Source organism: Alligator sinensis, unplaced genomic scaffold (genome assembly GCF_000455745.1).
Source record: "Alligator sinensis unplaced genomic scaffold, ASM45574v1 scaffold753_1, whole genome shotgun sequence".
Lineage (NCBI taxonomy): Eukaryota > Metazoa > Chordata > Crocodylia > Alligatoridae > Alligator > Alligator sinensis.
Genome location: NW_005842625.1, coordinates 675,854 through 692,814, shown reverse-complemented (window position 1 = coordinate 692,814; position 16,961 = coordinate 675,854). Strand labels below are relative to the sequence as shown.

Below are 16,961 nucleotides of genomic sequence, written 5' to 3'. Positions count from 1 at the left end.
CATTCCTGGGATCCAGGCCCTGCTTTCAATTCTTCCACAAACTTTCTAGGTGACATTGCATGAATGATACTGCCCTTGTTGTATCTGTTTTCCTGCTTGTAAAATATGACTAGTACTTGGTTACCTCACTGCTTTGTCTGCAAAGCTAAATGTAATTCATGGATGTAGGTACTTCTGGCATTCTTGGTTGAAAGGCCCTATGGAAAAGCAAAGCACTTTTGCTGGGCTAAAGAGGATATTTGTAATAGTCACCTATCTCATTGAGAGAAATATAAGTATTTTTACTGGGTGTGTCCAATGCTGGGTATGCTAAGATTTTTTTGACAGCATTTCTCCGTGACAGCCACCAAGGGAAGTAGTAATGAAATTGTTGGATTCTTAAAACAAGGTTGGATAAAGGATTGACAGATGTGCAATAGGTAACAATGCTGCACTGGATAGCGAATAAATAAAATAATCCAGTGGATTTTTCCATCTTGAATTCTTTGATTCAGTGAAGGTAAAAAAATAAATCCTTTATCTTTGTTCTTTTTCAGGGACTCACCTCGGTATCTGTCGGTAGAGAAATGCTTTCAGAGAAGCTTTTTTTAAAAAGTACACATCTCCAACCAGCCACTGACATCAAGAATGTCTGACTGCTCCCTTTCTCCTACTCTTGCAAGAGTGGAAATCCAGAATCATTTGCATTCACCCATTTGAAGTTATATAAGGGGATTGTTCAAAACTAAAATATGTTCAGTCACCGATCCCATTGAATGCAATAAAAAGGAATTATGAGAAGACTTATCTTTAATGTTGTCACTGTAGAGCCAGTTCCTGGCATGAGATTCTAATATTTATGTTGAATTTCTCATGGTGTCCAAGAAATATAAGTGGAGCCAGGCTGTATTTCATCCTTAAATTTCTAAGCAGGTACTCAAAGCATTGTGAGGTCCTTTCCAGCCATACTTTCTCATGATCAAAATGGAAGTTGTCCACCCTGTTCTAATGCTTTTAATAAGGGCAGTGGATATAATAGAGGTGGATGTATTTCTATTAAATTCTGACATCCTGAGGTTTTCAGTCTTGTTGCAACACACAATCATTTTCAGCATCCAAGCTCTGTGGATATATATTGATTCCAGTTGCATACCTAAGAAAGATACTCTGCAGTGAACAAGTGAGTTTAATGTTGCTCGTCTTGCAGTTTTCAAATCTCATGGTCATGAAGTAAATGTAGCCAAATAGTTTTCTTCACAGAATACCACGTTCTGGGTGCGTCTGCACATGCGGTTAATTCAGAGCAATAAACTCTGGAGCAGTTTGAGCCATAGTAAATTACTCCCAGTTGCAGGGTCTATACAAGCGCCCAGGACAGCAGCAATTTGAGCGGAGTGGAACAGTTTATCCAAGGGGTGCTCCTGTCCTGCTCTATCCCAGGCTCCAGGTGGTAGCTGTCAGGTGGCAGAGGAGTTGGCTGGGGTATGAGGGTGCTGAAAGTGCTGAGTTGTGTGGCTAGGTGGCAGGCAGAAGTCTGGCCCCTGCTGCCTGGGCTAACTGGGCACAATTTATGCCTGTGGTCAACATTTAACGGCATGTTTAATGGCAGTAAATTATCCTGGCCTAAGATAGTACTGTCCCCAACAGTGCTATCTTACTGTGATGTAAATTAGTTTACTGCAGCCTAATACTGTCACACATGTAGATGGTAACACTTTCCTCCACAGCTAATTAGTTTACTCTGCAGTAAAGTACATGTGTAGATGCAGCCTCTGAGTTTAATTTTGCAGAAGGGAGGATGCTTTCAGAGATAATCCTGATTAAACTAGACCTCATTTGTCATTAAGACATCGAGAAACGAATGGAATTATTAACTGTGCTTTCATGCAGTGAGTCAGGTGTCTCTACATAAATTGCATCCGTCCCCCCCCCTTGCACACAGCACTCTGGAGAATAATAATGATGTCTTAGTTTCAGTTACCCTCTTGATATCTTTGGATCAGTCCCCCAGGGGAGATACCATCAGAATCCCAGGTGAGATGATATTGGAGCTAGAGAAGTTGAAAACAGGCTGGTTGAGGAGATGTTTCAGAAGAATTAGCAGATAGGATAGCGCTAGCAAATCTTTTTAGTATAAGAGGAAAAGATGGATGTAGGAACGCAAAGGGGACATAATCTATTGTTAATAAAGCTCTTTTGTCATTAAGAGAGAAATACAAAGTATGTCCTGCTTATGATGATTGCTGTCAGGCAGGGCATCAGCCATGGACACATCCATCCACAAGAAGTCCTCACCATAAGTCAGTGGGCAAAAAGCTTTCTATTATACTTGAAGCCATTGCATATAAAATAGTCCTGAACGAACTAGGTGATTGAGCAGGGACATAGATTTAAGTTAATGGAGAGTAAACAAATAGGTATTCAGAGTACAATTCAGTAATGAATGAGTATCTTGTATGATCTTTCTGAACTGAAAGATGTAGTTAGGCATGTTAGTCTGAAGTCAAGTAACTTTAACCAATTCCTAAGGTATGTATATATATAATGCTTGTTTTAATGTCTTATGTATAAACAGCACAAGCTTTTGTGAGCTGCAACTCTGATGAAGTGAACTTCAGCTCATGAAAGCTTGTGCTACATATACTGTATCTCTACTTTGACTAGTTTATAAGGTGGAAATCTACCTTGCTTTTTTCACAGTAAGATATTAATTTTAAAGTGCCCAAGTTTTACTACAGTCAAAGTAACCAAGAGGAAAGCAGCGGCTGATCAGCTTCTTCCGAATTAGTTTGCTCTGGTTACCAAGCTATGGAAAAAGACAGTATGAAAGGAAGGGTTATTGGTACCCTGAGAAGGTTATTGGTAATTTGATGGATTTCAGAAAAACGTTCTGCTAGGATTCTAGATTTGATTAAAAATGAAATATTAATAGGTACCACTTTTCTTCTATGAACTGGTTATGGGAGGCAATGTGACTTTGTAGATAGAATAGAGAACCCAGGGTTTTGTTCCTGGCTCTGCTGCTTGCATGCTGGGTGACCTTAGACAGAAAAATGAAGAACCTGCCTAAATTTCTCCATCTTTGAAACAGAGATAATACTTACCTCCTTTCTTAAGTTGAATTTGATGAAAACAGGAACACCTTACTTTTTTATTAATAATGTTCTGGCAGCTGGGTTCATGAAAAGCATTCATGAGTCCAGAGCCTTGTGAAGTGGCACTTGGATGCTAAGGAAATGGTCTACCATATTTACTTGAATACAAGATGACCCTGAATATAAGAGAACCTCCCAAATAATTAGATTCTATATATGGAAAACTTATAAATTTGTTATCATTTTCCAGGTGTAGAATCTAATTATTGGAGTATTGTCTTGAATTCATCTCCCTCCTGCTACTACAGCAGGGAAAATAGTGGCTGGGGGAAAGGAGTTAAGTGGGCTACTGACCTCCCCAACTTCTTCCCCCCCGCTGCAACCTTCCTGGCCACCTTTACTGTCAGACCCTGTTCAGGCTCTGTTCTTTTTCCAGGCACAGTGTGGAAGTGAGCTGCATGTGAAAGAAAAGTGTGGGGCACAAGGGCAGAAATTGCAGAGGGAAACAGGAAACTGCTGTGGGTCTAACTCTGGACCCCAGCCCTGACTACTGCAAACTTCATTACAGGTACTCCATAAACACTTCTGAGCACTACTTTTGTATCTACTTACACATAATACAAACTGTGCTCAGTATTAATCCAGAGTCAAAAGTCTCATGCTTCACCATATAGGATAAGGAGCCACATGCTGTTTAGCCCCCATCTGTGACTGGAACCAGGTGTTCTTGTCACAAGTCCTGGGACCCTCCAAAAATGTATGTGCCAATAAGGCACACAGAGGACAGACCCACCCTAATCATGTGTGACAGGCTGAAGGTCTAGGTGACAAAACCTCAGTTACATAGGAGTTTGATGTTTGCCAGACAATTAAGACTTGTGAAGAAACAGGAATTATTGGAAATGGGAAAGAGGCACTGCTCAGCTGTGGGAGTGAAGAGGAAGTGTAAATGTATTTGATGTAGTAGTTCACCATGACTTGAAAAAGAGTTGGCATGGAAGGGGACTGAGCACAATGGGCACTATACTTATTCAGATGGACTACGTTAACCTAGCCTTGTGGAAGGCTTCCATCAATGCATTTGCCCAATATGGGGCATGTGTATTCTGGGCATGCTCAGCATGGGCTACATTCCCTCAACTTCATAGTTGGCTTCCAAGACTGAGCACATGCTGCTTTAATGATAGCTGGTGTATTTAATGGGGGAGTTTCCTGTGATGTGAATGTAAGGGGCTCTCCATTCCTCCCCAGCTCGGCGATTGGGCATGTGGGGGACCCCTTGTGCCCCCCCAGACCCAGGAGGCACCAGTTGCTGAGCCAGCAGGGCACGGGGGAGGCACCCCCCTCCCCCCCAGCGTGCCCCCTGCTTGACCCAGAATTGGACCAAAAGTGCTTTTGGTCCACTTCTGGGTCTGCTGCTGAGCGCACTGGGGAGCCACCCGCACTCCTGTGGGATGCTCTATGTACCCCAGCATCGCAGCATTCACAAGCCGCCTGGTACCTAGAGGTATGTAGAAAAAACATTTAAAGCTGTGTCTATGTCCAAATCGACAAATCTTTCTGAATCTCTCTGAATTGATTTGGAAGGTTCCGATGTGATTTGGAGAGATTAAAGGGTCCTCTGATTCGATTCTGATTCAGAGATCTGGCCACTGAATCAAGCTGAATCTCTGCCAAATCAAATCAGGGACCGAAGCTTCGCACAACCCTATTTTTATGCCATTCTTTTAAAATGGCATTTGTTATCCAACTTCCTACACCCCCTTGCCGCTTGCAAACATTTATATGCAAGTGTATGGTATAGGAAGATGAATATACACATGCTGTTTAAAAAGAATGGCAATATATATGTATTACTCAGATGGCTGTGTGTGGAAATAAGGTCCAGTTCAAGTAACTGCCATAGCAAGTGTGATTTAGGTTCAAGTAATCCAGGCCTGATGTCCATGTTACTCGCACTTGCTGAATACAAGGTTGTCTTGAATTTTGGCCCTCTTCACAAACATACCATATTTTATAAATTGTGCAACACACTCGTGTGTGTGTGTGTGTATTCAAACATGCAAAAATGGAACGAGCTGGACACTAGACCCTTCACTTTTTCAGAACAAAGAGTTTTAGTAAATCTATGGTGGTTAGTTTTACTTCTGTGCTATTTAAAACAAGACCTTGATGATATTTAATAACATGGCTCAAGCTTACTGGAAGCCTAATACAGTAAAATCATACTCCAGGCTGTGGTGCCAAAGTGATCAGTTATTTTGGGTTTGGGCTCTGCATCGTATCTAAATATTTTGCATGCTTTACGTTCCATATGACATTGCTCCCGGGCAGATTCTTCTAGTGAATATTGAAAGATATGATCTACAAAGGAAAAGCTACTAGTTTTGTCTGATTGTGTCACGAGTTCATCTGTTCTGCAAATAAGGTGAAGATATAAATTGTATAAAATCTTCCTTTGCTTCATGTGGTGACCTTAGAATTAGAAGGAATAATATAATTTTTCAGTTTTCTTTAGATTTTCACATAGGTTTGGAAGAACTTTTGTAAGCACTATTTGTGCATAGCACATTGAGGTAGGCTTGGATTTTTTCCCTAGTCTTGGATAGAAGAAGAAAAAGTCTCTTGTGAGTCTTGGTGAATGTGATCATAGCAAATTTTTGTTCTTTAAACTGAAGGGAATTGTCGTGTTTTTGTTCAGGTCTCCTGTGCTCAGAAAACTCTTGAACGAGTGGTGCAGACCATTTCAAGCCCGGTTAACATGATTTTGCTTGCTACTGCTGGCCTTTGTAGATGCAGCAAAACACCAAAATGTGTTAAAGCTGTTTGAAATTGCAAATCCTTCCTAGATAGAGCCCTAGGATGTAAAATAGAAGCTTCAGCCTGAACTTTAATAACTCTCGCTAGATATGACATTTCTTTACTTAATTGGGTTAGTATGAAAAATTCTTATCTGCCCAGTCACTGCTTCTATCTTAAAATACTAAGTAGAAGATTTTGAGATGTGATATAAGAGTAATTGTTTGTTAATCAGGTGAAGGAGGATGAGCAGTATCAACTAGTACTTGGACTCACATTTTTTCTTAGTTGCTCTTGGCACTCATGATCCCATTAGCATTTAGATTCAGCCTTGTGATAGTTGAGCTCTTATTTTGGTTTTTCAAGTTCCTGTATTTTTCTCTGCATAGAGGTACTGGAATAAGTGTCCACCCCCTGCCCCCTCTCCCTGTAATGTTGGTAAACATGCTATTTTAAATAAAGCTATCCTTAGTGCAGCTTGGATTGCCCTTTAAAGCCTACCTCTTGGGTATTATCTCAATACACTGTTGACAGTGTTTGCCACTAGATGTCAGTATGAACTTGATTATGAATATTGGTTGAGTGATTCTGTTTACAACTGTTTCAGATTTTCTATTTTGTCAGTCCTGCAATTGTTGAGTTTATCCCAAATCTGGTTGGTGCTAGGCTTTTTTTTTTCATTTATAGTAACACAAGTTTGCATCATCTCTTAAAACAATTATTTTTTCAGCTACTGAATCTTTTAATAATTGCATTAGTCTATAGATGACTCCCTTCCTCTCTTAGATTTTGGAGAGATTGTTGAACAAATATGGTTAATTAAACATTTATTCTCTTGAAAATTAAAGGGTGATGTTTGTTTCGGTCCAACTGAAAATTGTAAAGGAACGGAAACTGATTATTTAGCTGGCTCCGGTGATATAGTGCAGTTTTCCTTCCACTCAATTAGTATGTTGATGGTTTTCCATGTTATGTACCAGAAATACTTCTGTTCCTTGCATCTTCTTCAGTTGTCAGCAAGCACTAATGTATAGACAACCTGGGAAGGTGTACCTTGTTCTAACTCTTATTCAGTTATCCATTATACTGTCTGCAGCTGTATTAAAAATAATTAAAATGTGTGCATATTCATGATTAAGTTTTAATGGACAAATTGATAGTTGGTTGCTACTTACTCTTTTCCATTCTGTTAACATACGGAGAACAAATGCTAGCTTTTTAAGCCTACATGTCATTGTCTTATAAGTTAACCAATACATTCTTTTAATTCAGAGATGCTCAACCCCATGGGCTGGATCCAGCCTGCAGCCATGTCATCCAGCCTTCAGACCCAGAGGGAGCCCTGCAAATTTGTCAGCAGGGGAGTGGCAGCAGCATTAATTGCCACCCTTCAATTCTGCTAAATTTTTGGATCTGTGGGGACCCCAGCAGACCAGATGGTGTGGCCTTGCATGCTAACTCAGGCACGTGGGGCTAGGGTGGTGCTAGGCTTGAGCTGGATGTTAGGCTGGGATGGCAGGAGGCCTGAAACATGGCAGCAGGGTTGAAAGGTTGAGCACCACTGTTTTAACTGGCAACCTTCAGACAGTCTGGAAGAGAACCTTTTTCTCAAGCCTGTAGATGGGTGGGATATCACAAAGGCTATACATATTGACTGTTAAATATTTTAATAGGATACTGTTCAGAAAATACTTTAAACTTTGATTTGAAAATCCTGAGTCTGTCCCCCAGGAGATGAATGCAGCCTGGTATATGGTGTATAATGTTCCAAGATAAATAGAATAGGGCATAAGAGTTTAGGTGAATAGTACAAATTTATACAAGTAGTGCTTAAAGCTAACTTGCTAGTTCATATTCATAGGAAATACCGATTGCAGTTTAGAAACCGACAAACCAGAGAATTCAAAGTCAAGTCTGATTATTTTCTAGTCTTAAAGGTGAAATGTAATGGGAAATTCAGTTAATCCTAGAATTGTGTGCTCAGTGTCCTTTCTAGCCAGGTTGTAGCAGCTCTTAGAATGTAATTTTAACTTTAAATGGTATTTTAGGAACAGAGACTTTTTTTTAAAAGTATATTTAGAATTTTTTTCGTGATTGATGTCTGGGGGGAGGGGGGGTTGTAAATTAACATTTTGTGCCAAGATCTAGACTAATACTCTTTGTTCTAATGCCTCTCCAATTGCTGTTAACACATCCTATTGCCAGAGATGTGCTGAAATGAACAAGGATACTGCTATCCAAAGTAACAGGACATAATATTCTTTACTACAAACTCCATTATAAATGGAAGAAAACACTTTGCTGGAGAAGAATCTTTCTTATGCTTTGAGAAGTCTTTAGTGGTGCTATTTTAGAGTATATACCAGAGTTGCTTTAATTCTAATTCTGGCTCTGTTGTAAATCAAAAACTTGCTCTCTGTATATCATGCTTTTTATTTCAATTTGTGGCTTGTAGTGTTTTTTGCCATTTTTGAGAGAGCAAAGTATTTAGATTCAGAACCACTCTAGGGTCTGAGTGAGTGTAACTTCTGTTGAAGTCTGTAGGAATTGTGGTTTCTTAGAGCATGGCAGATTTGGCCTAGTGACCTTTATGAAAGGCCACTGGGGATTAACTAGTAACAGCATGATTTTTTAAGTCACATATTTGGAAATCGCTCTCTGGGCGTTCTTGGACATCCTTCGTCCAGGATCCATGAGGTTGGGGCATCTTGTCCATGAAAATGTGTCCTGTTCAAGCAAGTGATTTTTCCCACAGAGTCTTACTCTAAGGTTAGCTTCTGTGTCCCTTTGAACTCTCCTTAGTTTTAAATTTGGAGCATACTATTAATTTGAAATTTGGAAGTGTGGGGAGGAGGGAATTCCCTTGTTTCCTTAATTTATTAAAAAAGTCTCAGCTTTTTTATAGAAAAGAATATTCCAAAAGAAGAGAGTGGAAGGTCCTAGCTCTTTGGAATATCTTGACAAGGTTACTAAATAGGGATGTCACATGAGGCTTTCCATTGAACTGCAGCTAACATTTTGAAATGACGAAGGAAGGGATATAGATTTGAAAGTGAGGGTGCTGTTGTAACAAAGGATCAACAGAAGGCAAAGAATTGTATGAATGCTTAATCCAATTCAGTGATGTTTTGAAATGTAGAAAGAATAAAAAACAATCTTGCACTACTGAGCAAACAAACAAACTGGCTAATCATGAGGAAAAAAACCCAGGAGTTTTGTCTGAGACGTTTTAAGTTTTTTCTTTTTTAATATAGGTTTGTAAGCGAATGGACTTGGTCTGCCAGCGAATGTTAAATCAGGGATTTCTGAAAGTGGAAAGATATCACAACTTGTGTCAGAAACAGGTTAAAGCACAACTTCCAAGGTATGTGCAAACTGCAATTTTATATCTCAGATTCTGTGTTCTTCTGAACAGTTCTTTCTGTGTAAAAGCTAAAACGTTAAATCTTTAACTTGAATTAGGCAGTTAAATTTAAAATGTTTTTAATCTTTTGACTATTTGGAATGTTTGTTTTTATTTGTTGAAATGTTGTAGCTTACTGCAAAACCATTTAGCTTAACCCTAAAGCTATTCATCTGCATTGTCTTTATATCCTGGCTTTTACTTTACAGCCTATTGGGAATTGGAGTGCTCAGAGGCAATGCCCCTCATACTTGAACAGAGAAATAGTGTCCAGTATTCAGAAGCAACTCCTCTAGCAAGTCTAGGAGCTGTGGCTAGTTTCAGAAGGAGTCCTATCTCTAGCTGCACTAAAAAGACTTCCTAACTACCTGCAGTATGAGGGCCATGTTAAAAACTGTTTTAAATTTTAAAAAATCTGAAAGGCAAAGATTCACTTGCATATTTACTTATCTTTGTATCTCCTTGAGCTGAGGACTTAACTACTGCATCATAAATACAGTATGTGTTAATAACTTCTGGGGAATTGGAGCAATAGCATTGGAGGACATCATTTGTCCCTAAGTGAATGAGATCAGCAGCCTCTTCCTTCTGAAATGTAATAAAGCAGTCAAGCTTAATTGTCCTAATTCAAATTGACTTCATATTACAGGTACTGCATAAAAAAAAAAAGTCACTGGTTTTCTCAGCTCAACTGAAGCTTGAGACTGAACAGCTCTGCTCTACATTGCAGTGCCAGCTAGAGATACCCGAGCTAGCTGGGGTACCAGAAGCAGCCTACCTGTGTTAGCCTGAGCAAACTGCTGCACTAAATTTGCACTACTTTAAGGTTATTTCAGGTAACCTGGGCAACGTGCTGTGCTAATGCAGCTAAACTGTATTTCCAGTGTCTGGTACACTACTAATGACCACTTACATGACCCTTTATGATACAGCGTAGATGTATGCTAGTTTTTATTAGTAGTGATATTTCTTAGGTCAGTCACCAGAACATAAATGAATAGCAATAGCACAGTCGTATTGTAGCAGTTGGCCAATAATGGAGCACATGAATACCTTGAGAATATTTTGTTTTTTAAAAACTAAGATGCTTTAAACAAGGGCTGTCAGTTAATCACAGTTAATGTACGCGATTAACGCAAAACAAATTCATGCATTGATTTTTGTAACGAGCATTAATTGCACACTTCCATTTTGACCGGGGTGGGCAAAATGCGGCCCACCCCACCCCCTCTCCGGACTTGGCCTGGCAGGGTGGACCAGTTCTGGACCAGCTGGAACCTGCATGCACAGATCCCACCCCGGCTCACCCCATGCCTGCTCTGGACTACATGCTGACGCTGAGCAGTGGCAGCAGCTGGGCAGAAGCTGCTGTTTGGTGCAGGGGAAAAGCAGCCCCTCCCCGTTGTTGCTGCTGGGCCCTTTTTGCTGGAGCTGCCCAGAGCCCATTCCAGGGCTGCCCTGTGGCACCTCTCTGCTGCTGTCACCACTGCCTCCAGATCACTTAGCCAGGCAGCGTTGGCAGTGCAGAGGAGCCACAGGGCAGCCCACGCGTGGGCTCTGGGTGACTGCAGAAAGAAGGGCCCGGGAGCAGCAAGAGCCAAGGGGGGGCCTTTTCCCCTGCACCAAGCAGCAGCTTCTGCCCAGCCGCTGCCGCTCAGCATGAACAGGTAAGCTTGGAGTCAGGCGTGGAGCAGGCTGGGGTTGGAGCTGTATGCATGGGTTTTGGCTGGTCTTCTCCAGCCAGCGCAAGTCTAGAGTGGGTGCAGGGCAAGCCAGGGTTGGGGCTGGGGCTGTGCGCTCTTGGTGGTGGCAGGGGAGGGTGCATGGGCTCCAGGCTGTTGGGTGGAGGGGTGGTGACTGACTATTAACGGTGCAATCAAAATTGTGATTAATTACAACTATTTTTTTATCTTGCAGTTAATTGCGATTAATTTTTTTAATAGTTTGTCAGCCCTACTTTAAGGCTGCTGACACACATGGAAAAAAAAAATCGTGCTTTACCAGAAGAACCAGTGCATTAGTTCAGCCCAGCTCCACATCTGTAGATTGGGTGCTTCAGCAGGGCTTTATGGTGCTTTTATCAGCTATTAGATCAAAGCATCAAAAAAGCCCCTCTGAAACCGCCAGTCTGTACAGCTGTTAGGCAAGTCAGTTCCAGCTAACGTGATGCCTCTTCTGGGTGTGTACTGGGCTTGGCACAGCGTACCCCGAGTTTAAAATTAAACACTGTTTTTGTTGTTTTTTTTGTCTGTAAGCTGTCTGTGTGTACGGTGTAGCTTTAGGAAAACCTTTCATAGTAGTGATGTTAGGAAATCCAAATTTGACTAATAGGTTTACCTAAAAATTATTTTAGATTTTAGCCAACAATGTCATTTCTGTTCCCAGCTTACTCTTGCCATCTGCAGCAATCTCTTGATAAAGACTCAACAAATGGAAGTGGCTGCATTGTTTCTAGTCACAGTAGGTTAATGGCCATGCAATTCAAGACTCAGAACCTCTGAAAGACATACCAGTGCTGCCTATAGGATTGTGACTTAGGAGAATTTAAAGCCCATCTGTTGGAGTATGTTTCATTTCTGATCGCTTAAAATTGTTAAATCATCTCCAGTGTTGTATAATGCTTTCTTTGCTTCCTTCTTAGACGAGAGTCAGAAAGAAGAAACCATTCTTTAGCTCGTCATGCAGACATTCTTGCTGCTGTAGAAACTAGGCTTTCTCTGTTAAATATGACTTTCATGAAATACGTGGATTCCAATCTTTGTTGCTTCATACCTGGAAAGGTAACATGTAACTTTATGCAATTTTATGAATGTATATTGTGGAAAGTTAGAACAATTTTTTGGCAACAAGTTATTAACTGCCATAGCTACTTAAAGTAGCACGCTTATTACAGTGAGTTAGTATAGTACTGAAAGGGGCACCCTGAAAAGAGATGCTTGTTTGTGTTTTTTTTTCTTATTATTTTTATTTTAAGTTAATAGTCCAACTTGGAAAGTGTCTGTCTGTCTCTTCTTTTTAGATTGGTATATCAGTTCTGAATCATGGATTGAATAGTAAATTTGTTAGATCAAATAAATATATTTAAATTATTTAATTTGTCTAGGTTTGGGTTCATTTTACTATTCATAGGTGTCCTGTTTGGACAACTGAACACACAAGATTTGACTTGCAGTGTGCTCCTGTGGGTAGGGGGACAATACTGCACATACAAGTGTTACTAATTTAAACTTTCCTGCATGCCCCAAACTGGAGGCTGTTTCTTTGCAAAGTGCTTTCACAAGTATATGTTCCTAATGCCATAGGTCACACACAGTTTTTTTTTTTAATGAGTTTTATTTAAGGAAACAAATTTAATAACTTTTTAGTATGTGAGAAGTATTTTACAGGTTTTTTTTTTAAGGCAGAAGTACGGTAATCAGTTACGTTGCAATGCCTGTAGCACCTAACTCTGAGTGATATCCTACATAATACAAGGTGTTGGTTGGTATGTCAAAATCCAGGAGTATTGATCCAGGTAATACTCATTACTATGCAATTAAATTGCACTATAATGTCTTTTGTGATTAGATCAAGCAAGTCATATAGACACTTATCATTAGAAATACCATACGTCTTTTCATCACTGTCGAACAACTTTAAGTGTGTTTTTTCATTATTATAGTATTTGAATATCTCTTAAGCATTAAAGATTTAATTCTAGTAGTGTGTCTGAGATGGGTATTACCATTTTACAGGCATGAGAAACTTGTGGCATACTTACATAAATAAATTGTTGCAAGGTAAGTGAGTGTTTGAATTAACAGCATGTTGGTTGTAGCTGTTCTGTAGTAATTACCATTGTACAGAATCTCCCCTCTGTGCTACGTGCATTACAGATGTTCTAATTTTGGAGGGACAGACTACCTTAAATTTACCCTGGGGTAAGTGTGTGTGCACAGCCAGTTCCTGCCAAGCAGCTAATATGTTGTTAGCTGGTTACCCTAGCTTACATGTTTGTTTAGCTGTTGCAGCGAGTTACTCAAGGTGTGTCAGGAAGAATGGCACAGCTGCGATTTGAATCCAGGTCTTCTAAATATTAGCCTAGTTTTTTTGCTCACTAGTTAATCTTTCCTACTTCACTTCATACTCTGAAATGCTTGTGGAGAATTAAGAATGAAGTCTCTTACTGGATTTTGCAGTTTTTCCTCTAGAGTGGCAATACTGACAGTAGTTCAGGATAGCCATATAAACCCAGGAGTGCTGCAGGGTGCTTACACTTGAGGTATGGTAGGATAAATTGTTGGCCTAAAGTGTAGGTGTAAGCAGGTTTTCTCGCCTGCAGGCTTCTCCAGGTGGGCTTTACTCCCTGAGGAGTTTCTCAGCCAGTCCATACAAATAATATTTTAAACCAACAAAAGAAGCAAACAAAATTTTGTTGTCCTATCTTGGACACTGAGAGGAGACCCATGTAGCTCTGCTCCTAGCACAGCAGTTTAGTCCCTTTATGCAGCCAGTAGTTCATCTCGCTGTTTGCTTCTAGCTTGCAGCTGTTCCCTCAGTTTGCTGCCTTGCTACATCTTTTTGGGGCTTCTAAGCTCCCTCTGATCCACTCCCTTATCAGCAGGGATCTGTTTCCCCTTAAAGGAGAAAATCATGGATTTTCCCATTTAACGCAGAAAAACCTGGGAAACTGTGGGTTCCCCTTGTAGGCTGGTAGCATTCCAGCCTGCAAGGGGCTGCTTAGGGCTGGGAGGAGTAGGAAGAGGGTGATCTGAGGCAGGGGGCACCATGCGCATACATTGCATGCGGCAGCCAGGCAGCATGGTGAAGAGCAGTTTTTCGGGGGGAGGGGGAGAGAGATTGTTTTAATTACAGAAAAACATGGATTTTGGGGGGTTTAATCAGAGAATTTAAGATTTTTTTTTTAAATCAATTTTGCTTAAACCAGCAAGTTGCTTAAACTACCAGGACCAAGATAAAGCAGCACCTATTGGTTCTTGGGTTCCAAGAGCCCCACTGTGTTTACCACAACAATTCAAAAGGGTTACCAACTATGGACAGGGCTATTAGTGGTACCTGGCACTTGAGATGTAGAGCCACACCTACAAAGCTCAGGGCCTGTATATCCCTTACCTACATGGGGATTACATAGGTTCTGTGCTCCAAGGCCTCTGTTTGGAGGTCAGAGAGCCCAGACTATGTATACCTACAGTCCATCTGTGAGAAGTTCCTGCACCAGTGGCCTGGCTGTCCACACAGAGAGCTCCCTTTTTCCCTTAGCCTAGCACTGCTTCCTGGAGGGGATCCTCTTTGAATCCCAAACCAGTGGTCCTGACACTGTGGAGCCTGCCCTTATGTCGTTGGAGATCTAGGTGGGATTCCCACACTGAGTGTAGGATTTCTAGCCACTGGTCCTTAGGCTATAGGTCCTCCCCACTTTGAATTTGTGCCACATGGGAGCCATCCTCTTGACACAGCTGGGTATTTTCTGCACTCTCACTTGGCTTCCAGAAAGTTTTCAGCAAAATGGACTGCCTCTTCAAGATTAGCAACCTGATTTTGGCAAACATACTTCTGGGCCCACACCTGCTGAAACTGTTCTGGGATTATCAGCTCCAGTTTTGGTGGCCAGGTGCACAGGTCTGAGAAACTGGGCAGCTGTTTGGGGCCAGCAGTCTGAGTTAAAAGGCTCTTCCCATCTGCCTCTTCCATGAGCCCCATGTGATCTAAAATGACAGCCTTGAGGGCATCACAGTTTCATGTGGCCTGAGCTTGTAGGGCCCAGTAGACTGTCTGAGCTTCCCCAGTTAAGTAAGGGGCTGGTTTCTGGAAAAAACCTCAGGCTTATCATCAGCAGGGGTCTGGGTTTTCTGTTTCCCACAGAAAAACAGAAAACCACAGATTTCCTGCTTTTATCAGAAAAACAGATTTTACCTTTAGCAGAGAAACCTGGGGTTTTCCCGCTTTTGCAAAGAGCTCTGCAGGCTGGCAGAGTTCCAGCCTGCTAGAGCTAATTGCAGAAAGGGTGGGAAATCCTGCCCAGAGGGGAAGGGGGAGGGAAAAGGGGAAGGGTGGGGCCTAAGGCTCTCACCCACTTTGGATCAGGCTCAGTTTCCTTCTGGGAGCCTGAGGTAAGTGGGGCGCTGGCAGTGGGGGGGTGGCGCGCAGCGGTGGCGCTGGGGGGGGGGGCAGGGAAGCTGGCTGGGGGCTGTGAGTGGTGTGGTATTGGCCCGAGCGGACTCCGTGCCTCTATGTGCGGCTTCCCTGAAGGACCAATACCGCGCAGCTCCGCGTCCACATGCTGCTGGCCAGGCACTTTGTTGCAGGAAATTGGCTGGGGGCTGAGGGAGTTGGGAAGTGTTGGGAAAAGACATGGAGCACCTGGTTGGCAGCACGTGGACCCAGAGTGGCACGGTATTGGCCCTTCAGGGAAGCCACACATGGAGGCACGGAGCCCACTTGGGCCAATACTGCACCACTCACTGTCCACGTGCCGCCAGCTGGTCTTTTCCTAACCCATCCCCGCTCCCTCAGCCCTCAACCAGTTTCCAGCAGGAGTGCCTGGGCAGTGGTGCGTAGATTGCTGTTCCCCGCCGCTGGGCTTTTCTCCCCCAGGGCTTCCCTAGCCCAGCAGGTGTGACCCAGCACTGCAAACAGCAGTAGAGTCGCACAGGGATCCCGTTGCTGCTCAGCCCCTGTTGCCCTGGCGACACGCCTCCAGCCTGCACACACAGGAGGTGCATCGCCAGGACAGCGGGGTGAGAGCAGCGGCAAGATCCCCATGTGGCTCCTCTGTCTCCAGCTGCGCCAAGTGGGCATGACCTGGCCCAGCAAACAGCAGAGGAGCCGCGCAGGGATCTCCCCGCTGTTGCTCACCCCGCGCTGCCCTCGTGATGCACCTCCTGCATGCAGGGCTGCAATGAGGGCAGCAGCACAGAACTGCCCCTCAAAGCAGTGGCAGGAGGCTCATTGCCAGGGCAGCCAGGGTGTGGGGGAGGGAGCAGCAGCCAGGAGATCCATGTGTGGCTCCTCTGCTCCCTGCTGGGTTGGGTCGTGTAGCTGCTGGACCTGGCTGCCTTCCCTACCCCCCAGGACAAGGTGCCTGGGACTTCCCTCCTGTGCTGTGCGGCCCCGGGTAGGAAGGCAGCCAGCTCCAGTGTGTGGGGCTTCTCTCCTGTGACGTACAAGCGTGGGGGCTGTGAATGTGTGGCAGGGAGTGATGGTGACAGACTGCCCAGCAGAGGCTGCACCCCTCACCACAGTGAGCTGCACCGCTCCAGGCACTAGTGCCTGCACCAAGCATGAGCGCCCCCACCTGCTGCTGTTGTGCCATAGGGGAAGCGCCAGGGGCGGACCCCACATCTCCCCACCCTCCCTCACACCCCACAAACATCACACACCCACACCCTGCCCCTCCACTATACAAAACTAAGAATTTATTTTTACATTATTACACAATCACTTCTATATACACAACGCAAACACAAGTCGTGACAAAAATAGTTTTTGTAATAAAATTAAAATATAGTAGGTGTTTGATTTTTAGTGTATGATTATTCTGCGCTGGTCTGGTCTTGTAGGGAGCAGACCAGGAAAGCCAAGGCTGCAACTGAACTCCAGCTAGCTTTGAGCATCAAGGACAATAAAAAGTCCTTTTTCAGATATGTGGGGAGCCGGAGGAAAAGCAGGGGCAACATTGGACCCCT

The 16,961-nt window shown here is 42.9% G+C and overlaps 1 protein-coding gene across 1 annotated transcript in view; it reads left to right on the top strand.

The window, feature by feature from the left end:
- The window catches only part of FBXO28 (F-box protein 28), a 35,771-nt gene that overhangs the window by 1,069 nt on the left and 17,741 nt on the right, over positions 1-16,961 (top strand). Inside the window, exons 2-3 of the mRNA XM_014524544.2 lie at positions 9,128-9,237; positions 11,918-12,056. Of these exons, the coding sequence (XP_014380030.2) occupies positions 9,140-9,237; positions 11,918-12,056 (237 nt within the window). The 5' untranslated portion in view covers positions 9,128-9,139. The remainder of the gene's footprint in view (positions 1-9,127; positions 9,238-11,917; positions 12,057-16,961) is intronic.